Genomic DNA, 26,003 nt, shown 5'->3' with positions numbered 1-26,003 from the left:
AGTTTGTGTCGAAAACACAAACGTAAATTCTAAATGGATACTTTATTTAATTTTTTCTGCAGTTTCGGCCCTCTTCGGATTTTTTTAATTTTTCCGACCCCCCACGAAAAAAGTTTGCCCACCACTGCGGTAGATCTTTCAACCTGACAACCGATTTCTAGGTTTTCAAACAGGTGCTGTTCAATGAATGGAATCAGAGCAATAAAATTGGTTGTCAAAAATTTTATTTTTCATACAACCATGCTGTACTTTCTTTTAAACAGGCAACTAATGCTTATCGAGACAATTCTTACACACCTAAACTCAATTAGGTTGCGTTATTACATATATCACAGAGTTCCTATGGCCACCTCCTGTGTCCATCATCAGATCAGTTCGATGATACCATAATATTGCATATTGTCACCCAACTTACACTTATGACTTACAACTTACAGTCAGCAGCAGAAGTTGCTAAGCGGGCGAGGTGTTCAAAATTACCTTGACACGCTCTTATTCTGTTACCAATAAAGTCGCGTCAAGATCATTTTGAACACCTCGCCCGCTTAGCCACTTCTGCTGCTGACTATATGTGAAGTTACAGCTCAATCGAATAGGCAGTGGGTCTAATTTAGCTTGCAAGACAGTGTTGACCTGAACTGCCCGAACATACATAGGTACATAGAAAGTTAAAAAAAAGCCTTGTAAAACATTCTGTGTTCTTCTGAAAGCGTTAAAAGCAAGATTTCTCATAGTACCTTTTTAAGATAAATGTATAAAAATTCAAAATAAAATTTTCGCATGACTTAGCATAATAGTACATGTGGTAGAAAATTCCCAGAATGGCCTTCTCTACATCCCCATTCGATTTGACCATACTTCCAGGGACACCCTGTATAACAGCACTGCACTGTGCTTATTCCAATATCAAAGTCAATGCTTGTAAACCTTGTCCGTAATTGGTTTTCGCACTTGTCTCGTTCTGAGGAACTGCCTGACAAAGTTTTGAGAGCAATCAGACGGAACAATCCATATGGTATCTGTATGGCGAACACAAATAATTATAATAGGGCCTGTGCGGAAAGAGAAGAGTCGTAGAATGTATGGGCTCCCCGCTCCCCTACATTTCACGACTCTACTCTTTCCGCACAGACTCTACTAAAAGTCTATAGTGGAGGGTGACTTTTCCATACATTATGCAAAAGGTATTCACACAATTTGATGTATATTAACCATAGCTATGCGTCTTGGTTTGACTTTTTTAGATTTTTTCATTATTACAAAAATAAATTCCATACAAATTTTAAAATGCTCCTATATTTGATAATAATTAAAAAATAAATAATCTAACAAAGGGGCATAGCTGTGGTTACCTTACATAAAATTGTGTCAAAAGATTTTCTATAATACTGATATCAGTTGATATCCAGAAACCAAAATAGGGGAGTACATTTGTCGCGATCGCGCGGGCCGTTCACTGAGCTTATCGGCGCTTAACCGACCCTTGGTTTTCGAATTCAATTTTATTTTAAAGAGCAACATGTAGGGTTATTCCCACTAGTTACCACCAAGTTGTTACCAGTGGTAACTACTGGGAATTTTTTTCCCACCTTTTACCACTGGTAACTACTGGGAATAAAAATTCCCAGTAGTTACCACCAACTCGGTTTAGTGGTAACTACTGGGAATTTTTATTCCCAGTAGTTACCACCAAAATTTTGTTAGAGTTAAATACTAATAAAAACACTATAAATAGTGTAGTATAAATATATAGAGTAATTTAATAAATAATTATAAGTCGATTAGTGTTTTAGTAAACTCCCTTAAAAGTGACCAAAAATATTGAAACAGTTTAACCGGTACTAGTACAAAAACTATGATATATGTACTTAAGGATAAATTTAATAATCCATTTAGATGATTTTTCAAGTGATTTTATTAGGTAAATCAAAATAACTCTATTTATATACTATTCATACCTACTGTTTTTATTAGTATTTAACACTAACAAAGTTTTGGTGGTAACTACTGGGAATAAAAATTCCCAGTAGTTACCACTAATCCGAGTTGGTGGTAACTACTGGGAATTTTTATTCCCAGTAGTTACCAGTGGTAAAAGGTGGGAAAAAAATCCCAGTAGTTACCACTGGTAAAAACTTGGTGGTAACTAGTGGGAATGGAACATGTAGGTTATGAAGTTAAATTATGATATAGGTAAAAAAAAACTCACCTTTTCAGTTTCCGTTAAAGATATTCTTACAATCCTAACACAATTTGGCGTAAGATATATGCATTCTTCCATTAATCGCTTTTTACCTACTCTAAGAGGTCCCTGCGGAGAAAGCATTTTTTCTCTAAATAGTGTAACTCTCTTAAAAGATGTACCTATACTCAAAAAAAGTCCTGCCCTCTTGTTTGTAAGCTGAAATTGATGACGGTGTCCTACGTCATATGTCATATATATTCTGTGGTCACTAAATTGGTACTAATGTCGTACTTATCAACATCTAACAATGAGTTACAGGTGTATAGTGCATAATTGTTTTCCATCGTATTTATTCGGACACGTTCGTATTTGTCATGCTACTTCAGTCAACCTCAGTACTTTTTGCACCAAGACTGACTGAACGTACGTTTCCGTGAAATTACGATAGAAAATAATTATGCTCTAAGACATAATGTACCGCATATAATGTAACGAAGTCGTACAGTACACCATCTACATTAGCTGTCAAACTAGAACCACTCATTTTTCTTAAATATTTCACATCAAATAAATATTACGATAAGTAAATGAATTTTGGTCACTTCTCTACAATTTTTGCTATGAAACTGCCGTTAGACATTTTAAAATACACGACTCGATCGCTCGATTAGTAGACGCGCGGTGCAAGATCTTCAAAAACGAATCGAAATATATCGAGCGTTATTCGAGTGTGTGAGTAACCCTTTTAAAATATTTTTACAACTATGCAACTCTACAAGTTCTACACTCTACAAATCAGAGAAAAAAAAAATTATTCACAAACAAGTGGGCGCGCGCACGCACAGCACAGTTACCTCTGTGCGTATACTCGCAATTTGTATATGTCTTTCCCATCACGGAACGATCGTGTTTCGAACCTTTGGGAGGTGTGCGCGGAGCCGAAGCCAACACGTAGAGGCCCCTTTGACACTTTAATGAAATGTAATTACAATGAACACTACTCCGTAGATAAGATCCTGTTGATTTTCAACCGGCTCATGTTGTTGTTCCATGGCTTTCTGGAAAGCCAGTATGATGGCTCTCAGCTCCTCCTCCCTGCCTAGGATAGGCTGGCGTATGCCGCTTGGCTTTTCAGGCCATCTGCGTTAACATTTGAACAATAAATGTAGTTCACAGGCAAATAAACCTCCGTGCGGCAGGCGCTTAGGTAGTAACTTAACTAATGCCTGGGCCACACTAAAGGGGCCCACTGATTAACAGTCCACCGGACGGTATCGGCCTGTCAGTTGTTCGGAACTGTCAAAATGTTGTTCTAAACGCCAGTGTGGCCGTATGAAATGGGTCAATTATCGCGATAATCAACGGCGTTTCCCGTTAGTGTGGGCCCGGTATAGGTATGCCGCCCAAGTAGCATTGCAAGCTGTATATAAGCTGTATTAAAGTTTATTTGTATACTATAAGCTGTACAGTTAGGCTGTACAAAGGCTGTATAAGCGCTTATACAGCCCTTATAAGTAAAAAAAGGGCCCAAATTATACAGCCTTTGGCGTTATTAGAGCTGTAGAGTAGCTGTATAAGCAATACATAAGCTGCATAATAGCTGCATTACAGCTATATTTCGGTGTAACAGGAAACCTTAACACTACAGATAATCTCTTATAAGTACGATATAAGAATATAAGTTTTAAATGAGTTATAAGAAAGAATTACAAGAGAATAATAATCATTTAAGAAACTAAAACGTCTTAATCTTGTTCATTCGTAATATAGTAATGGCGACAATAAAGTGTTATAGTGGATGGTAAAAGTAAAAGTAAATATTATACAGGACTTGAATGGAATATTACATTATTGGTAAGTGCGGATTATTATTTATTGTGAACCTGTGTATCTTTTCTGGCAAAATATTTACGCGCCTGCAAAATAACAAAGAGAAACCAAAAGGAAAATATCAAAAATCGGTAAAGTTGCTGTTTGTTTTTAAGGTTAGAGTATCAAAAATATGTATAAATATTAATTCTAAGGCTAGACAATTTATTTTAGCTGGTAATCATAACACGGCGTTAGTCTGCTAAATATTTGCAAGTATTTCTTTAATTATATTTACAAATACGTTTTTTTTTTATTGTAAAATGGCGACAATTTTTAAACAGCCTACAGGATAGTTGGAGAGCATTATAATCTTAGTAGCTGTGCTGTGTAAAAAATGGAGTGTCTTTTACAGCTTTTGTAATTAAAACAGCTTTATAATAGAATATTTGTATTCGTTTGGCTGTATTTCGGTTCTCCGTACATAAGTTATAATTCTCTTTAGAGATCCGTATAACTGTTGGGTTATTACCGGGTCGATGATGAAAACTAATACTTGTACCAATATTTTAACTTTATTCATTTGTTATAAACATAATAACAACCAATTTACAATCAAATATTCAAGACGTCTTCACTCTAACTTGTCCGTACTCGAACTGGCCACTTGTCACTGGTATACCCCCTTTTTATTACAATTCAACATGGCGGGAACCAGTGACACGTATGAGTCAATTGATACTCTTTTATAAATTATTCATAAACAAAAGTAAGAATGATCAAAATATAAGCTATTAATAAATAATGATCCTTACAGCTCGGCCATCCTGTTCGAGGCGAGACCCTTCGCCAAACCTTAATATAAAATAGTTAAAAATAATGATAAAAATAAAGACAAATTTATGAAAATAATGAATCAAAATGTATACATTAAAACAAACCAAGATTCACTGATCCAATATTACTATGTGAATGATATTTATGCACATAATATGCATATTAAATAATAATAAGTAACAAGAGAAAATAAAATTACAAACACGTAATACTCATGTGCACTCATGATTGCACGATATATACTATTAATAAGATTATAATTATAATGTGTATTATTGTTAATTATTAGGCATTAATAAAATGATAATTAATGATAATTAGGAAATAGGTGGCCGATACCAGAACATAATATTATTAATCGTTCAAATTATGGTTTTCGAAGAATTTTCACAAGTCTGTTATCAAGGTTATAGAAACTATATGTCATCATAGAAACGAATAAATTTAATTAGTTCGGCCTGCAGAAATATAACAAAATATTAAACAATAGAAAATTCATACGATAAGCGTAATAGACGGTACACTATGTTTCATTATGTAATAGTAAGATTACGCAATCTAGCATTATTAAGTTTTCTTTAACACTTGTTAAATTTCAATAATTATGATCAAGAAATATAATATAATATACGTACACAACACCATTCACTTTCGCACGTAAATATTCAAACCGCTATACATGGATCACTTCCCCAACAGAAGATAGTTGCGTCACCGCGGGTTGCGCCGTCTGCCTAACCGACGCCACGTTCTCATTAACTGCAATGGTGCCACCGATCACGCAAGCTCTGCCCACTGCGATAGTGCCGTCGACACATCTGAAGCTGTCCTCGATGAAGATGCCGCCAACCACGCTGATGCTGCGCAACACGGGGCACCGGATCTCGTGCCGCTACTAGCCGCAGCTTCGCGTGCCATGATGCCAGCATTCGAAGACTCTGCGGTGTAGTCAACGATCGTACTTCTGCGTAGAAGCACCTTAGTTCTGCTAAGGAACAGGAATGTCATCACCCTGGCCATCTCACCTAGGCACTCCTGGGTCGGAAGTGATTCCACACCCCGACCCTCTCACCTGGGCACTCCTGGGTGGTAATGGAATACCAAACCCTGGCCCTTTCACCTGGACGCTCCTGGGTCGTTCTGAAACTTTCAAGACTTTCTTTAGATATTTGAAATTAAAACTTCCTTTTTTAAATTATTATTGAATACTCGTGGTTTTATTTCATTGATTTATTTAATCATTAATCTTTATAGTTATATCGATTTAAGCATGTTATGAATTTATTGTTTCACGTTTCAATTATTTTAGTACATAAACGACATGGCTACCAAATTGTACCTAATTTGTATTAATTATTATAATATTTGTAAATAAAATAGTCCACAATTCACTATATCATGTATTGCGCAATAAGGTTTAATAATGAAAATAGGACATAAGTGTCACATCTCTATAAAGAATGCATGGTTCTGATTTTATATCTTCGGGCCCAGCCCGTAGTTGACATGAATGCAATCATAAAAGTGACAGATTATGTATTTTTTTGTTTGGGCTACTGATTATCTGATGATATAATATGTTGATTTAAATTAACACAAACTTTTGATATTACTTCGAACGTTACCTGCTGCCAACGATATTTTTTTTTATTATGATATCTTATTGTAGAGGTAGTTCTATTAACCTGCTATTATCAACAGTCAAAGTTTTATATTTTAATATGAATGCGACCGACTAATCCTCATTACACGCCTTAGGTCATAAATATAGCCATTAGAGATCCATCAAGTAGGTATAAGAACATAAACTAAGCAACCGTTAGGTTTTATAAATTTGAATGAACGAATGAATAATTTTATTACACAAGTTCATAACTTCATTACAAGAACAAATTCCTCATCACGTAAAATGGATTTAAACATCAGACATAAACTAGTTAATTAATTATTCCACATGAATGATGAACATCTACATTGCGATTTATTTTTAAAAGTATTTGGTCATTATAACAATACTCTTAGCGAATCTAGATCGAATAATATTCATGTTACAAAGTGACTAAGAAATACTATGTTTGTTTTTTTTTCAACAGGTTTTATCTGAACCAACAAGTTTATTATTGTAGTTGAGGTTGAATACCAAATATTTAATTTCCAGCTATAGTCGTGTTTTTTTTTTATTTTTCAGAAACTAAAGTCTAATAGGTATTACGGTGCATTTGTTATCCTAATTCCTTATTCGGACATATCTAAAGAATTAATGATAATACTAATTAAATCAGATTCGACAATTAATGCTTGTAATTATGTATGTATGCTTGGAGTATGTTTATTATTAAAATTATTCTGGTTTTACGAAAATAAGACTTATTTATAATACTATTTTACTAGATCGAGATATTCGTACATAATTAATGTGAGACAAATTAAGAACCGTTTTCTGAAGCCTTATTAAATAAAAACTATATATTTAATTTTTGTAACTTTATAACTTGTATTGAAATTGACATTCAAATAAATGGGACTTTCTTATGAATTATCGATTATCGAACACGGTATTAGAATACATATAAAAATATGTAAATTCACATATGCATAATAATCATGTTTAATTGTCAAGTAATATTGAACAGCTTGACAGTATATTAAAAGCGAAGCACCTTATCAATTATTATTTGATATATAAAAGTTCATAATGATGTTGTACTATGGTGGTTTAAATAATGGAAGAAATGAGTTCCCGTGTAAATTTAAAAGCTTTACTTATGAATTAAACATAACAACATTTATTTCTTTTGCAAAGAATTTACCGTATATTCCTCAGTAATAACCATTGGTTTTATATATATTTTACATTATGAATGTCTAATCTCTATGGCTCACGCGCCCAGCCAAGTTCAAGTTGAACATTAAGAAAACGGGCATCATTAATCTACTCGTATATCGATTTCCATTACATGTAATTTTATATTTACGAACGAGCGATAATCGTTGTTTCCTTTATTAATCAAGTGTCGTTATCTATTTCCTTCGTCTCTTTTTTTTTGTGAATATAAAAGTATTATTACAATCTTAGGATTTTAGCAACTCGTGTATAACACACATAATATGATATTTCATACCGTTTTAATCTAAACTGCACTCAGATGAGAACTCAACATATTAGTAATAGACGTGTAGAAATTTTATTAATTTTTCTTTGCTTATTATTACTGTTTATTATGTTTTTATGATTAAATTATACTGATATATGGTTGACTAATTATTTTAAATTGTTGTAAATATGTATATTTATGAAAGTTGGAATAAAAGTGTAGCGCATTCATCCACGCGCGTCAAGTCTCACACGTTCATCCACGCGCGTCAAGTTTCACACGTTCATCCACGTGCGTTTAAGTCTCGCACGTTCATCCACGCGCATTAAAGTCTCACACGTCCATCCACGTGCGTTGTATATTGTGTATACCTACACAAACACATCGATTCCACAAGATTAACATGGCGCTTCTTATCTACTGATACTAGTGTCTGCACATACGTCATCGACTCTTTATATGAAAACCACTCAACGTATAGCTCTGACTCTATACTTATGACTCATAGACTCTACATAAGACTCTACATATGACTCTACATATGACTCTACATATGACTCTACATATGACTCTACATATGACTCTACATATGACTCTACATATGACTCTACATATGACTCTACATATGACTCTACATATGACTCTACATATGACTCTACATATGACTCTACATATGACTCTACATATGACTCTACATATGACTCTACATATGACTCTACATATGACTCTACATATGACTCTACATATGACTCTACATATGACTCTACATATGACTCTACATATGACTCTACATATGACTCTACATATGACTCTACATATGACTCTACATATGACTCTACATATGACTCTACATATGACTCTACATATGACTCTACATATGACTCTACATATGACTCTACATATGACTCTACATATGACTCTACATATGACTCTACATATGACTCTACATATGACTCTACATATGACTCTACATATGACTCTACATATGACTCTACATATGACTCTACATATGACTCTACATATGACTCTACATATGACTCTACATATGACTCTACATATGACTCTACATATGACTCTACATATGACTCTACATATGACTCTACATATGACTCTACATATGACTCTACATATGACTCTACATATGACTCTACATATGACTCTACATATGACTCTACATATGACTCTACATATGACTCTACATATGACTCTACATATGACTCTACATACGACTCTACATATGACTCTACATACGACTCTACATATGACTCTACATATGACTCTACATATGACTCTACATAAGTTACAACTTTACAGTACTACACAATAAGTTACAACTTTACAGTACTACACGCAACTTCAAAGATATCCACAGAATACACTATTATTCCAATTAAGGTCCTTTGTTTTTCATTTAGGTACCTAAGTATGATTTGAATTTACTACTATTACAGAAAAACAAAAATAATAAAAATGTAGCAAACGATACTGTCCTGTCAGATAAAACACAGGAGATTATTAGTGGTTTGCAAGACAACGTCATTCAAAATATTCACATCCTATAAATAAAAGGGGTAAATGAGTTTCTAAATGTTTAAAGTATGCGTAGCTCGCAATCAAATATTATACTCGTATCAAATAGTTAAGCATATCGATGTCCCATCGACCTCGCATTTCTCCATGATCATCATGGTAACACACATACATTTATATACATTGATTAAGTACTCGTACCAAAATTACTGGCCCTTACAAGGTTGTTATGATAAAAAACTGATTACATTAAGACTTGATGACATACAGTCATACAGTCTAAACAAAAGGTGACAGGTTATTAAATTGAATCCATTGAGATGCAAGTTCACGATATCTAGTATGTGTAAATTGACACAAAAAAATACTTAATGCTCAGCGCACAAAGTTACGAGTTACGTATCTTGAGGAGTGTGCAATAGTAAAACAATAGAAAAATATTATATAAGTACATTCGTTAACGAGTTACTACTCGTGTATTCAACAAACGACATACGCTCCATAACATGGAGATTTAATATAGATGTATGTTCATACCAGAGTTGGGCAAAATTAGTTAAATTAAATAAAATGAGAATGGTAACGTTAGTTTTAATAACGGCAACTTATTTTGTCAATTTATCATGAGTTTATCAATTAGCTTGGATTCGACATGACACACTTATGAATTTATCATCGACATGGTTTTGGAAGTATTTTAATTATTCGAGCAGATGGTTATCATGGTTATTCAAACTAACGTTTTAGTTGAAGTTAGAATAAGGTTCGTTTTACGACCGCTACTTCCTTTATTCCTTATGAAATCATTTGACTGAGCTTTATTTTAGTTTAATCACAGATTGCAATTATAAGTGCCCAACTCTGATTCATACTATTGATACGTTTAATATCCGATATGTCATAAAGGTGTTGTATTTCCATACAAGAAGGGAAAATAATTATAACTACGTGTTCTAGTAATTTAGCTTCATCGAGGCTTTCATAAGTAATGCTGCGTTGGGCAGCGTCGCTGAATGAAAACCGATATCGGTATAAAAGCACTAGGTTAAAAAAAACCATGTTAATAGCTAATAGCACTAGGTACACAAGTTACATAACGTAACCCTGCATTATGGTTTCCAATTTGGACTTAGATCGTCACGTTATTTTCTTTTAAATAATGTATCGTCTTGTCGGTCTTGTGCGCATGGAATCGCAATATTATGTATAAACTTACATATTCACCAGGATGATTTTAAAGTGGAGTTCCGAAAGGTCATATATTATAATGCCCAACATTTTAATAAAAGCAATATCTTAGATGCATTCGTAACAATATTACGTTATACACTGACGCCAATCGCGTTTAAAAACTTCATACTAGAGGCATTGCTAATACAAACTCAACAGGGGTTTACTTCAGAGGTATTCAATTGGCAAGATTTAATTTTTAGTTTACTCATCGGTGTCACGGTTACAAAGCCAGTGTATTCATACAATTTTAGTACCGCAAACTGACCTCAAAAGGTGCAACAGATCGTAAATCTTAATGTACATAAAACAATATCCTACTGTAGTTTGCTACTACAGTTGTACTATGCTATTTTGCTACGCAACAAAACTAAATAATGAGTCCTTAGCCTGAGTTTGAAATAATCGATGTGGTACACCATCATACAATCGAGTTTGATAATATAGAAACATTATAATGACATTCGATCTAATTTTCACTGACTCATATGTAATATTCAAAAACGCTTAAATGACAACTGTAGATTTTAAATTTCATATTTTTATTATAAGTGAGACTACCTGGCATCCGTTCGTACGTTCTTTCTACACATACATATACCAAAATTGGGCAAATCATCATCATGATCGTTAATAATATATACAGTATATTTAATACAGATATGACGGTAGGTTCTTAAACCAATTTTATTTAAAATGAAAGCGAGTAAAAAAAAATATATAAAGAAATGACTTACCAAAATTTAATACACTTTCCGGTAAACATAGTTTACTCACTGATACAAACGAAAAAGAAAAGAAAACCTTACGTTCGTGCGGCGTGGCAAAAATCCTATCGATTTTTGTTAGATCCAACTTCTGAAATTGTTGGGTTATTACCGGGTCGATGATGAAAACTAATACTTGTACCAATATTTTAACTTTATTCATTTGTTATAAACATAATAACAACCAATTTACAATCAAATATTCAAGACGTCTTCACTCTAACTTGTCCGTACTCGAACTGGCCACTTGTCACTGGTATACCCCCTTTTTATTACAATTCAACATGGCGGGAACCAGTGACACGTATGAGTCAATTGATACTCTTTTATAAATTATTCATAAACAAAAGTAAGAATGATCAAAATATAAGCTATTAATAAATAATGATCCTTACATAACAAATAAAAAACCTGTACTGTAACTGTCATGTATTCCTTTAGTTTTATAATACACTTATTTTCAGAAATCATTACACTACTATACTTATACGAGTGTAAAATTACGCCAAAAGATTGTTATAAGCGACTCTATCAGTAATACAGAAAAAAGCTGTACTATAGCTGCCATTTATTCATTTGGTTTTATAATACCCTTACAGACAGAAGTTATACAACTACTATTCTTATAGGAGAGTAAGATTACGCCATTAGAAATAGCTTTAAAACGGGGTTGACAGATACATTTGTACAGCTACAAGTGCCAAGTGATACTACAATACATCCTGTATACAGCTTTTACGATAAAATTAGCTTGTAGTGTTTCACAACACTTAATGTTTTAAAACGGAGTTGACAGATACTTTTGTACAGCTAAAAGTGCCAAGTGTTACTACAATACAGCCTGTATACAGCTTTTACGATAGAATTAGCTTGTAGTCTCTCACAACACTTTTAGTTTTATAGTAGATTTTTTATATTCTGATAAAGCACCCCATGCTTCCGCAGAATCCTTTATAATGATTTTATACAGCTTGAGCTGTATAATGTCTGTAAAGTACCTTCTATACAGCTTAAATCTTTTCTGACACTCTTATACGTCCCTTAAATCACTCTAAGTTCTTAATTGGCTGCTATATTGATGTTGCCGACACTTCCATGCTACTTGGGCCATTATGCCCATCTCCGACTTTCGCAACGCAAACCTCTGGTCTAGGCAACTGAGCCCTTGAAAACGGTGTATTTATTAGGTACCTCAAACCGTAATTTTATTGTAAGCAGTTATAGTCAGTGGCAACGAAAACTTAGCGTAATAGCACGAAGCCAGTGAATTTTTAACCTCTGCATAAGTAACTAAGTGAGAGAGGTTTTCAGAAGTATCTGTACCTGGTCTACACGTTCTTATCATCACAACAAAGTAAAACCAGCCTAAAATGAATTCTGGATGACGATGCATGAGACTTATGTGATATGATATACTTAATACCATAAGCCGTTGGTAATGTATCGATTTACTGACCCATATTTGTTGAACTCATAAACTGGTCCAGGCCTCTTAATGCCTTTCATTGGGATGAATTCCATCAACCTAAAAAAATCTTGATCCATTTTGCTTCTTAAGAATGTTTCCTTGTCACATACTAATTTGTTACGATACGCTGTCATTAACCGTGCGGCCTGGAAAATTTAGTTAACGAAATAATCAAGACCGAAAATAGCCATACGATATTTCGGTACTCCTACAATACTTACCTGATGGCTCCTCTACACGATGGGCCAACGCCGGCCACTCCAAGGTACGCAGCCATGCGGTAGAATGAGATAGCAATACCACTTGCTCCCTCTAACGCATAAATGCGTCCCTTGGAGTGGCCGGCGTTGGCCCATCGTGTAGAGGAGCTATGAGACCTATGCCGTAACGTGAGGAGACAATCCGTAGTAATATTATAAATGCTTAAAGTAAACTCTCTGTCTGTCACCTCTTCACGCTCCAACTGCTGAGCCAATTTAGATGAAATTTGGTACGAGTAGGTATGGAGATTGTTTGAGGTCCGGGGAAGAACATAGGATAGGAAAGTGTTAAAATCAATCATCATCATAATTCCTCGCAGACAAAGTCGCGGGCAGAAGCTAATATGTTTTGTATGACGCTAGAAGGGACTGAAGAGATCACGCTTACAAAGTAGGTAGAGTCGGAACAAGCTTTTACACAGTGTGACAATCCCATCATAAATGTCCAGTCCCTAAGTCTGACTAATGGCCAGAGGCGTAGCGTGAACTAATTCTAGCCGTGGGCGAAATCGCATCTGTGAGGCCATTTTCTTTCAATGTGCCCGAAGGGGCCTCGCACGAGGCTCTTTTGGGCGCGAGGCCGTGGGCAATGGCCCACTTCGCCCACGCCTAGCTACGCCACTGCTAACATATGGCACATTGTGACAAGTCGTCGAACTTAAAGCTTGACTACGGTAAACTCTACATTGATTTTGAAGTCACAATGTGCCTGTTGTAAAACTTAACTGCAAATGAAACAAAACAAGTGTTTAACATTTGGTATCACGAGGTTATTACCTTATTTGCTGCTGTTCCTATAACTGTGTATTCCCGCCGGAGAACATGGCCAACCACACCGCAGTATGTTGTTCCTACAAACCATATGGCGAATAATCTTCAGCCTACTCTCGAGTAGATGACGTTAATATTAATATTTAACAAGTTAACACATATCAGTGAAAGAATAATGATAAAAGTCAAATGGCGTTCTAACAATTTCAATCTTCTTTCGAAAGATGGCAGTAAATGTACTTGTAGCTTACATAATTTACCATGACAGTAACTCTCTATTTCAAATTCTCTTTGCTGGCCCCGTAGACAACATGCTAATCGCTAACGCTCCGTAGCGATCGAAACGCAACTGTCACTGTCGCACTAATTTGAAAGAGTGATAGAGAGACACAAAGCGTTTCGTTGTCGAAGCGATAGCGATTGTCACCTTGGCTAGGCCGGCTGTTACGGTAACAAATTGGTGGTAACAGGTGGAAATAATCCAAATACAAATATTTTATTAATAACAAAAAGTTACAAGTCGTGATGGGATAGTGGGTACATTCTGTTCATTCATTCCAAATTAAGGGAATAATATTTACCCTATGGCCTAGATGGCCATAGGGTAAATATTATGACCATGATGTGGTCATTATCCACGGGAGAGACGACTCCAGCCTCTACGTCAAACCCCTTATTGGGCCAACCTTGGTCAGCCGTCAACAGAAAAATATAAACCTAAAGGTTCCGTCACACTGGCGCGTTTTTAATTCTATTCTATTCTATTCGGGGCGGGGCGTGAGCGTTTTATATGTAAAAGCGGCGCGCCGCCTGCAAAACGCGCCTGTGTGACGGCGCCTTATACATTCTCACCAGACGAAATCCCAATTGAGACTGATATAATGTCAGGGTCGATCAGCCTCTCCTTCAAGGCTTGAGCACAGAGCAGGCTCTTTTGGGCCTCGTCACCGTGCGACATCCCTCGGAGGCCGAAAACGAGTAGAAACATCAGGTCTTTGTCGAACAATGACACTTTGTTTAAGAGGCCGCCTGCTGCTGACGATGTGCTGAAATAATGGATCATATGATGATAGATGGTAGTCATGGTAGCTCATATCTCGGTGATACCGAGTACTGATATCAACACTGACAAATGACAGTTCTCGATAGAATGCAGATACCGCATCTTCGCTATACGCTCTGGTTTATGAAAATGAACGACGGGTACGGCCAAGGATTTAATTTCAGTGCCATTTAGTACCTTGTCACAGTGACAATAGTATGAGGTCCCTAGTGACTTTCATATTGATTGTCACTGTAACTGTAACAAGGTATGTAAATTATTTGACTGTACCACCTTAAAGTTCGTCGTTATATAAGCGTGTAGAATTGGACTAAGAAAAGTCTGCAGGGATTTTGACAACACACGCACAGTGTTCGATTTCCCTCAAAAAATTTCCCTATGCTGTTTATTGCATAAATCAATCAAGGAATGCATTTGAAATGCAAGACTAGAACACCCAGAAGTCTATTTCAAATACTTTTTTTTATAAAAAATAAATTATATTTCATGAGCTTGACATCGAAAAATTACTAAATAAATTCTACAAAAGTATCTGATGAAGAAGTCGCTTTTTAATCAATGTAGTTTGATAAAGAAGCCTTTGGCGCATATTTTCTAGTTCTTAGTTTTGGAATTTACCCTCTGCTTACCGAGTTATTCATATAAATACAGATTTTTTATTTCATTTTTTTTCTCCTGAAAAACTCAAAAGTGCGACTTGTAACTAGCACTGAAAGATGGCTCTTAACTAGGTCTACCACTGGTAAAAAAATCACGTTCCACTATCGCGGCGTTTGGGAGTTACGTATAAAGGTCAAATTATACTTTTTAGGGTTGTTACTTAAAGGTCAAACAAATATGAAAGGTCGGAGTAATTAAAAAATCTGATTAAATTAAATTAAGGAACAACATAAGAAACTTTATTTATATTTATTTATTTAACCTTTATTGCACAATACAAGAAATTACAAATGGCAGACTTGCCAAAAGGCATTATCTACCAGTCAACCATTGGGCCACGCAGAAACTTTTAAGTGCAGTGCACTTTGTTAAACAATAAAGTCATTAAATTCAGAAAAGAAAGAAAGAAATTCAGAAGTCAAGTTATAGTTTCTTTTCGCAAGTTGGTCTCAGATTTTATGTATTTTGTGGCTCATACAAATCATTTTCATTTTCGAGAACTAACGTGCAGTCGTCAACATGGGATGGATTTTCATCACCGTCTATTAACGAAGATCCATCATTAGCTAGATCTTCATCATCGACTTCTTCTTGTAAGTTTTCTTCATGAATCGGCTTCAGAAGTTCACGAACTGCTTCTGGTAGACTAATCCTACTGGACGATTTTTGTAAGTATAAATGAAAGAGGTTTGCACACAATTAAATGTATTCAAACTTAGCCATTTTGATAATGATGGATAAAATTGTTTTTTACGATTAGTCGATTTTTAATTAATCACTAGCACTGGTGCACTTTTGCCCCCGTCAATCCAGTGTTCCTGTATTTTTATTTATGTACCTGGAGTATGTCTAAACAATATACAGTTTTGTAATAGAGGAAAATTTTGAATTAATTCTGACTAAAAATTAAAGGTCAAGTTGAGGGTCAACCCTAACACTGTATTTTTAAATTCGATAACTCCCAAACGCCGCGATAGTGGAACGTGATTTTGTTACCAGTGGTTGACCTAGTTAAGAGCCATCTTTCACTGCTAGTTTCAAGTCGCACTTTCGAGTTTTTCAGGAGAAAAAAAATGAAATAAAAAATCTGTATTTATATGAATTACTCGGTAACCAGAGGGTAAATTCCAAAACTAAGAACTAGAAAATATGCGCCAAAGGCTTCTTTATCGAACTACATTGATTAAAAAGCGACTTCTTCATCAGATACTTTTGTAGAATTTATTTAGTAATTTTTCGATGTCAAGGTCATGAAATATAATTTATTTTTTATTAAAAAAAGTATTTGAAATAGACTTCTGGGTGTTCTAGTCTTGCATTTCAAATGCATTCCTTGATTGATTTATGCAATTAACAGCATAGGGAAATTTTTTGAGGGAAATCGAACACTGTGACACGCAATGCCAGTGTTATTTATGCGTCATAATTTCATAGAAGTTTGACGTTTAAAATAACACAGTCATATTATTATGCTGTCAAAATCTCTGCAGACTTTTCTTGGATTAACTCTAGCACTGTGTACGGAAAATTTTACCATGGCATAAAGGCGAGTTAAAGCTAACCAATTTTCTATAAAGGGAACCTTACGTTACGTACCTATAGAGTACCTAATCGAGTGAAAGTTAATATTTTCACCAGATGTACCGAACTAGTGACATTGGGCAGCAATGGACTAACTCAGTATTTTTCTTGGTGTGTTCACCTTTTTGGGTAGCCAAGGAACTATATCGCCGGTTGAGAATACGTTTGTGCCATATCCATTTTTGGCAAAATGGTTTTTTATTAATTCCTAAACTAACAAAAAATATGCTATAATTGACAGTAATCGGTTTTTGAAAAATGTTGAGCCATATCCGCATTTTGCTATAGGATAATTACACTCTTTTAACAGAAAATTATCACAAAAGTGTGACATATCCAAAACGTTTGTGTCATATCATACATTGTACGTTTAAAGCCTCCTCCACACTCGCGCGCGAATCGCGGCGTTCGCGGCTTCGCCCGCGATTCACGCGCATAGTCTGGAGGGGGCTTAACATTTACTCATCAAAAACGGATATGGCAATACTAAAAATGCTTTTATTTTATGATTACCACTATATTTACAATATTTGTATGGTACTATAAATAGTAAACATATGTGCCTAAATGATAAATAAGTTCAATATTTCCTAAATAAAAAACTTTTCGAAATATATTTTTTTTGCTTCTCTTCGCTCTCTTGCAAACCAATGTAAGTGGCGTACGGCACAAACGTATTCTCACCCGACGATATATAGGTATCATATCATATAGCAAGGTCTAGCATAAGTTGCGTTCTCGCGCGCGAGTCCATACTTGAAATCGCGTTTGATGTATGGAGTCGCGCGCGAGAATGCAACTCATGCTATAGAATAGACCGTCAGTTATGATTAACCGTCATTTGAACGGATATGCTACAAAGTATTCTGTAAACCGTAACCTCCACCAACCTATAAACGCATTTATACGCAGTATCGACAATTTCGACAAGCTTTTCAGCAGTCACAGTTTTGGTCACAATGTTCAAGAATATGACGACCACTCGGCGTATCTCTGTCAGGAATTCCATGGGTTCGTCATTCTCCACGGCCCAAATCACCGGCTGCACCATGAACTTGCGAAGCGTAGGCCACCATAGGCTACGTAACGCTGATACTATAACTGGCCGAACTGAAAATTTCATAATTATAGCCGGATAAAGTTTGTCAGCAGCAAAAGGCGCGAAATTCATTTTATATAGGACGATTATCCTTCGCGCCTACATTTTTTTAAATTTGCCTCGTTCTTCAACTGACGAAAATGGCTTGACAGACTATATATCAAACATTTATTTATCGTAGAAGAGTTCTAAATTCTAAATAAATACTGTTCCCATAGTTTGACAGCTAAGGTAAAAGGCGTTACATTGCGCAATATTTTTTTGTAATAACTGGATTGCAAACTGTAAAATTTTGATAACCAGACTAGTTTCCTCATACTGTACGAAGCGGTATAACGCCATCTACACCAGCTGTCAAATTCGGAGGGCTAACATTTCTTAGACTTCACAATTCTAGTTTTATATTAACTCTGTTTATGTATGTTGAGCTGAGGCCTCTATCTAAGGGACCACCCGTGCCTTACGTTGTAGATGGCGCCACTTAGGTTGGTATTCCACCTGTCTAATTTATTGGTCCAATTCCAATGTGTGTTTGCGTCTCACATTTTGCTTAGTGAGAGTGAGTGAGAGAGTGAGACGCAAGACGCAATGCACATTGGAATTGGGCCAAGAAATTAGACAGGTGGAATACCAACCTACAGCGACAGGTTGACGCCAAGAGACTAGTTGGCGCCATCTCCAACGTAAGGCACGTGATTTTTAATAAATATTTGGATTTTGGGTCCTATTAATGATAGTCTAGTACTCTCTAGTACTTAACAGTCAGTAGCAGTAGTAGGAAAATCTTACGTGCAAATTTTTTGTAGTATTGCTCCAGGTCGCCAGCTACGTCTATATTAGCTGGTAGAAGCAGTTCTTTGTCTAAAAACAATGGAGTGCCAGATATTATTAATATAATATATGTATATATATGGAGATACAAAAATACGATCATAATACAACCGGCGATTACCGTTAATAAAAGAGGGCCTGAATCTCTTCCATGGACCTGCGGTTTGTAGCACCTACAAAATAAATGGTGTCAGTAGGAATAATAATATATAATAATAATAGCAGCCTATATAGATACGTCCCACTGCTGGGCACAGGCTTCCTCCCATGCGCGAGAGGGCATGGACTATAGTCCCCACCCTGGCCTAATGCGGATTGGGGACTTCACAAATACCTTTGAATTTCTTCGCAGATGTATGCAGGTTTCCTCCTATGCTTTCCTTCACCGAAAAGCTAGTGGTAAATACCAAATGATATTTAGTACATAAGTTCCGAAAAACTCATTTGTACGAGCCAGGATTTGAACCCGCGACCTCCGGATTGAAAGTTGAACGTCATATCTACTTGGCCAGCACCGCTCTGTTAATAAAGGCCTGTGCACATCGGCTTGTGTGTGCGTGACGTGCACACGCACACGTCACGCAAGCGGTGTGCCGTCTCTCATCACGCCGCACGCCTTTTTACGCAAAACTCTGAACGACTATTTCGATTTTTATAAGTTCGCGGGTACAGCCTTGAATACAAAATAAAAATACTTCACCCTCGTATGAGTTCCATCTCCAAACGACTCCGAGATATATTCCGCCTCGTTGGCATGCCTCCACGCACTGGGCGATGCGATCACGTCACCGGCGACGGCGAGGTTCTCCGCCACCTTCAATATTCAGTAGTTATTTCAATTTAATATAGGTACCTACATAAGAATAACGATTCCTTTATTAACTATGTAACGGCACTTTAATTAAAAACACACATTCTTAACAAGTATCTAATAGTAAGACGTAAGACTGACATAATATTCGATTGTCATTTTCGAATTGTCAGGCGCCGTCTAAAAGTTTCCAATATTGCGATATTTCCACGTGGGAAAGTTTCGGAAGGTTATGAGATGCTTTTTCTATAGGAATCGAAACTTTCCACGTCCAAAAAGAAAATTTCCTTTATTTCATGTGAAATTTTCCTGAAATTTCCGTGAACTTTTCCAACTTTTAGGCAACTGTCTGCAACTTGCACATCTGTAACCTTTATAATATACCTACAGTAGGTAATGTTTAAATACCTTGACGTCCCACACCGGCTGTCCCAGGACCACGTAGTGGGAATGCGCGGCGTCGCCGATGAGCGCGAAGTGTGACACGCCGCAGGATATCGCTACCTTCACTGCGAGGAAACATGCAGTGTTGAAAGACTTGGAGGGGCCCTAGCCAAGATGTCAATCGTACAGTCCCCTGCAATAATATGTTACACAACGAAGACCGCAAAAATATCTGACTGGATCTTATTTTTGTAGAGCCATAAAGGCTACGTCACACAGGCGCGTTTTCCGGGCGGGGCGTGAGCGGCGCGCGCCGCTTTTACATATAAAACGCTCACGACCCGCTCGGTAAACGCGCCTGTGTGACGGAAAATTAAAAGCGTGTCACATATTTTTGCGGCCTTCGAAGAGAAACATATTATTGCAAGTGGCTGTACATTGACAAACGCCAATCAAAAAGAAACAACATATCTACGAAAAGTCACGCATTATTTAAGTTTCGATTGGCGTTTTAACGACAAACCACAGTTGCTAGGTAGTAGGTAGGTACCATCGCCCACACTGTTAACTGTACATCGGTGGACCTTATACCTTTTGTAATAAGATCACCCGATGTACAGTTAGGAGTGTTGCTGTCTCTGTGACCGATTACACAGTTGTCACAGTTAGCAACAAGGGTAAGGTGTAGGTATATACCTACATAAGCTAGAGAAGAATGTTTGACATCACTCAGTCTCGTCTCTGCATGGTAGAACACGAAGATTTTCTAATCCTCTTCTACTGGATTGTGCAGTAAATAAAATAAATGAACACGACTAAAGAGACCATTCCTACATATTAAATTAACTATAGGTATACTAACTAGCTCGTCACTACGTACGACAGTCAGGCGTGGCTCACTCCGCGATTTCGTCGCTTTGCTACAGGTAGCTAAAAGTACATCCGTTCCGCCCCAATTTTGGGGAAAGCCATAAGCCGCGCCCCCCTAACCTTGACACTGGCAAAATTGTCTCAGCGGACAGAAGCCATAAGAACTAAAAACTGAACTGAACATAAGCCGCGCGTGGCGCTGTCGCCACCTAGCGGCCATATCTGTGCTGATCGTAACAGACGCGTTTTGTTAGAGCGTGAGTCTTCTGTACCTAGTACTATTATTTATTCTGTGGTACAGCGCGGCATAGGTATATGGTACGACATTATGTATCATAAAGAACATATCAGGAACTTGCGTCTCACGGGAGTTTTATAGTTAAAATATCAGGAACGATTTAAAGTTTGTACTGTGTTCTATAATACCTAGTTATTTAGGCTCACCTACCTAATACTACAATCTTCGAACTAGCTACCTAAATATTTATCAGTTTTCTAAGCACCAACCTCTAAGTACAACGCCAACATCAGAATGGAACGTCCCATTATTCTTCTGAATATTCAATCCACAATCTATAGCCAAGTGCACGACGGTCTGCAGGGACAAGCCAGGCAATCTCTTCCACATAGAGAGAATAGCGTCTCCAGAGAAGTTCAGTATATCGCCGCCGTGTGAGAGTATCTCCTGGACCATGGCTCCGATGTATGAGTTCAGGACTTGGGTGAGCCGGGAGGGGCTGCCGTGGTCAGCCTTGGTGAAATTCTCGCAAAGATCCGTGAATCCTATACACAGGTACATTAAGTACCTATATTTTCTATCTACTATCCTACTATAATAGGGAGCGCGCATAAACTGTACACTCGGTTTCCAAACAGACAAATTGAATCAGTAATGCCCTAAATCCATCAGGTTATGGGCCCAGCATGTTTCTACTTACTTAATAGTCGTATGGTTTTAAAATGTCTCTCGTTAAACCAAACCGCTAATAATTACCTGTGCAAAATGAAATGCAATAAGCAGTAACAACAAAAGATTCCATACAGATAACAACTTCACCGCTCGAAATAGAGTTAAAATGGAATAGAGTGTAATCTCTCGAGTGGATCCCGACATTTTAATGGAATAGAGTGTAATCTCTCAAGTGGATCCCGACATTTTAAAACCATACGACTATACCTACAGATTTTTATTCAAGACCTCTATAATATGATATCGACGCTTAAGAATCAATACTGTCTATGTAACAAATAATTTAAAATTTAGACAATTATGGCATACTATTCGTTATTTTTTTCTGCACCTAACTGCATTAAAAGGTAAAGCACTACGTCAAAAATGTTAGTTAGACAGTACTGATTCTTAAGCGTCGATATAGTGCTGCTCAATAGACATAAAATAGGCAATTAGGCAAGCAGCGTGTTCTATGAGTGCCCCACTACACATATCTATGTATATGGGAATTAACAAACCTGAGACATCTAACAACAAGAGTGCAGTCTCGTACTGCCTGACTGAGTAGTTAGAATGCTGGAGTATTATCTCGTCGGGCACCATAGACGCGATGATGCTTCCTCGCCTAGCGGTCTCTAGGGCGTCGGTCATGTTGCCTTCATTGCTGTTGATCATAATAGGTATGTACTAACCCCTTTATTCATAAAACTTTACGGGCCTGATTTAGTAAAATTATGTTTTATCCCTTTCTTACAAATACATAAGTCAAAATTACAGATAAAGACAAACGATTATTAGCTAATTGAGGTTTGTAGCGCGTTTATGAATAAGGGGGTAAGACATTTTGAGGCCATGGTGTGCGCCCCCCCTTTCTTCATAGGGTCATCCATCAGATTCAATTGTTTCCATTTATTTAGGTAAGTATATCGGCTAATCCGACACTGAATATAGGCCGGTAAACTAGGTAGAGTTAGACCAAGAAAAGTTTGCAGCGATTTTGATAGCATACGCAGTGCAAGTGTTAATTTAAACGTCAAACTCCAATGACACTAATTATGACGTATAAATAACCCTAGCACTGCGTATGCTATCAAAATCGCTGCAGACTTTTCTTCGTCTAACTCTAACTAATATATAGAGTTCTAAAATATCGACAAAATATGTGTACCTACACGAAACCCTAAATCAAAATCAAAAATCAAAATTACTTTAATCATGTAGGCCTAGCAACAAGCTCTTATGAATCGTAATTAATCTTAATCTAATTATCAGAGCAATTTATTGATGTTAATATTATTCCATAATAAAATTGGATATTGTATAATAATACATATCAAATTTAACACTAAGAATTTCACAAAAGGATCGTCAAACATTAAAAAAATTTTGCATTCAACAGATGGCGTTTTGGATCAACGCATTGCACTAAAACGGCTGGTCACATTATGTCAATATCTACTACCCTGGCTGCAGAGGCGCAGACGTTCAGAAATTCCGTACGGAAAATTCCGAACGTCTGCGGCCAGGCTATGAAGACATGGTTTTGTAAATATGGCAACTCATCTAAATGGCGCCAAGATCATAATAGGATTGGCCGATGGAAGTATTTTACAGATGCCGCCAACATAAGTTTTGACTTTCAATCCGTAGAACGGTGTTTAATACTTGTTTTTTTTTTTTTATTTGGTGGCTTGGGAGCCAAATCCCATGAAACAAAACTAGAGACAGGAAAAACCTATGCTGGCGCCATCTATGCGATGATGATTTAAACCAACTCTCCCGCTTATAGCAACCTGCTGCAGATGGCATACTATGTGAATAATGTAGTATCTTACAAGTCAGAAGGTTTCCTGTCCCGCTCTGGCGGTGACTCGCTGGCATTTGTTGTCGTTGATTCCCTGTGGGCTCGTTTCATGGCTAACAGACACTCATTGTATCGGTCGCCTGGCTCCATTTTGTCTAGAAATGATCAATATATATATAGGTCACTCTCTCGGTCCTTAACCTCTAAATCACTTTTAGGGCGCCACTAAATTTTCCCAAGTTGCAGTACGAAATAATATCGACGTTTCAAATTATCGCTAGGACGCGTAAAGTAGTGCAATATATTGATAGCCTAAGCAGTGGCGCTGTATTTACATCTAATTAAGGTAGGAATCGATCAGTACACGACGCCGAGCTCCAAAATTAAGTCTTGTTTAATAACGAGCGAAAATTAGGGTAATAATGGCAGCCTTTGGGCACTGTAGGGAACGTGCGTTTGTGCCACCTATAGGCGGCTTCCGATCTACTTGCAGCTCCCTTATTAATTTAGAGCCACTTAGGCCACAAGGGAGAATCAAAGAGAATACCTACTGGTAACGGATCCTCCACACGCACGCCCCCTCCGAAAGATGTTCTTCTTATACAAAACTCATCCAAGTAGAGATAGTAATTACTTATGCTGATAAGGAATACTTACTCCAAGTGTTATCTGCTTTATACTTACAAAATTCTCTGCACTTTCCGTTGAGACCGAAGAGTTGACAGAAGATATTTTTGTCATATTACTGACGTTTTTTTAACATCTTTACAAGTAATCTAGAAAGTGCAAGTAGGTTTGTTGGCTTTCACTGTGATGTCCAAAGAACTCGGAGTGACTCGGAGCTAAAGAATATAATACTCACGTGATGTCCATCCTTGGGTATCAGTTTTTTTAATTAATATGTACCTAAGACATGCTTTGCTAGAGTAACTAGGTAATAGGAATTGCCGTCAGCTCAATTGAAGAGCATATGCTGACAGCGATGGTGGGCCACTTTACGAGCAATAAGTACAGGGCTATAACCGCGAAAATCGAAGTTCGCAAATTGCGGGCATTTCTCTCGGTCACTCTAATTACGCCTTCATTGGAGTAAAAGAGAAAGATCCCCGCAATTTGCGAATTTCGGTTTTCGCGGTAGCCCCTCAGATTCCATCAGAGCTACGGAGCGAAGGTGCTCAGTTTAAATAATAGGGCATGTTTAATTTGAGTACTGCACTGTAGATTCAGATATTAGACAGCAATATTATGTATATCAGCATCATCCTTCAGTTTTCCACGGCACAGAATAGACGGCACACGGGGAGCCTGAGGTCCGCTCGCGAACCATAATATTATCTGATATTATTTAATGGCTATCATCAATCATCATCATATCAGTCAAAAGATTAATTTACCTTTTGGACCAAGGACCTCTGGAGTTAATTAAAAAACAAAAATACTGTCAGCAGGCAAATAGTCATTAGACTCAATTAGTCATTAAAGCCAGACCAAGCTAACTTAGCAGCTATTTTGATAAATTCATAGAAGTTTAATGACATTTAAAATAACACTTGCAGTTTGTACTATCAAAATCGCTGCAGACTTAGCTTGGCCTGACTCCTAGCACCTACTCCTATATATTAAATACCTCAATAACAGCTAAAGTCAGGTTTGACGTGTATAAAAATAAAACAAAACTTTTTTAATTATTTTATTGATTTCATATCACATTCTGAGTTGGTAATAGAATGAATCACTCGTGTAGTTTACCTAACCAAGAATACCTACTAGATAATTCCACCACACGTCGTTGCAGGCCGACCTGTAGTGAGGGACCGTGTCGGGTAGGTTTTCCGTGAGTTCAGCATCGTCCATTCGGGATCAAAGAAATAAAACTTGCAGGGCAAGATGGCAGCTTTCAATAACTAAGGTTAAATTTATGTCCATCCGAATATAACTTAGTTCTGTGGGACAAATGATTTCAATTAACTAACGAATCAAAATTTAGAGACATTAA

At 36.7% G+C, this 26,003-nt stretch overlaps 1 protein-coding gene and 1 long non-coding RNA gene across 2 annotated transcripts in view; one reads left to right on the top strand and one right to left on the bottom strand.

The window, feature by feature from the left end:
* Positions 1-26,003, top strand: part of LOC134798273 (uncharacterized) — a 683,132-nt gene that overhangs the window by 394,211 nt on the left and 262,918 nt on the right. The window lies entirely within an intron of this gene.
* Positions 692-24,157, bottom strand: LOC134798012 (adenylate cyclase type 10-like). Its single transcript, XM_063770346.1, has 14 exons — positions 24,039-24,157; positions 22,722-22,867; positions 21,759-22,034; positions 20,406-20,506; positions 19,887-20,000; positions 19,308-19,359; positions 19,145-19,216; positions 18,147-18,366; positions 14,805-14,998; positions 13,959-14,032; positions 12,910-13,067; positions 3,175-3,325; positions 2,210-2,311; positions 692-1,019 (listed from the first exon to the last, which is right to left on the bottom strand). The coding sequence occupies exons 1-14, from the start codon at positions 24,155-24,157 to the stop codon at positions 786-788; spliced, it is 2,013 nt and encodes a 670-aa protein (XP_063626416.1). The 3' UTR covers positions 692-785.

The sequence above is a fragment of the Cydia splendana genome, chromosome 16 (assembly GCF_910591565.1).
Source record: "Cydia splendana chromosome 16, ilCydSple1.2, whole genome shotgun sequence".
NCBI lineage: Eukaryota > Metazoa > Arthropoda > Insecta > Lepidoptera > Tortricidae > Cydia > Cydia splendana.
This window is presented reverse-complemented; position numbering and strand designations above follow the sequence as displayed.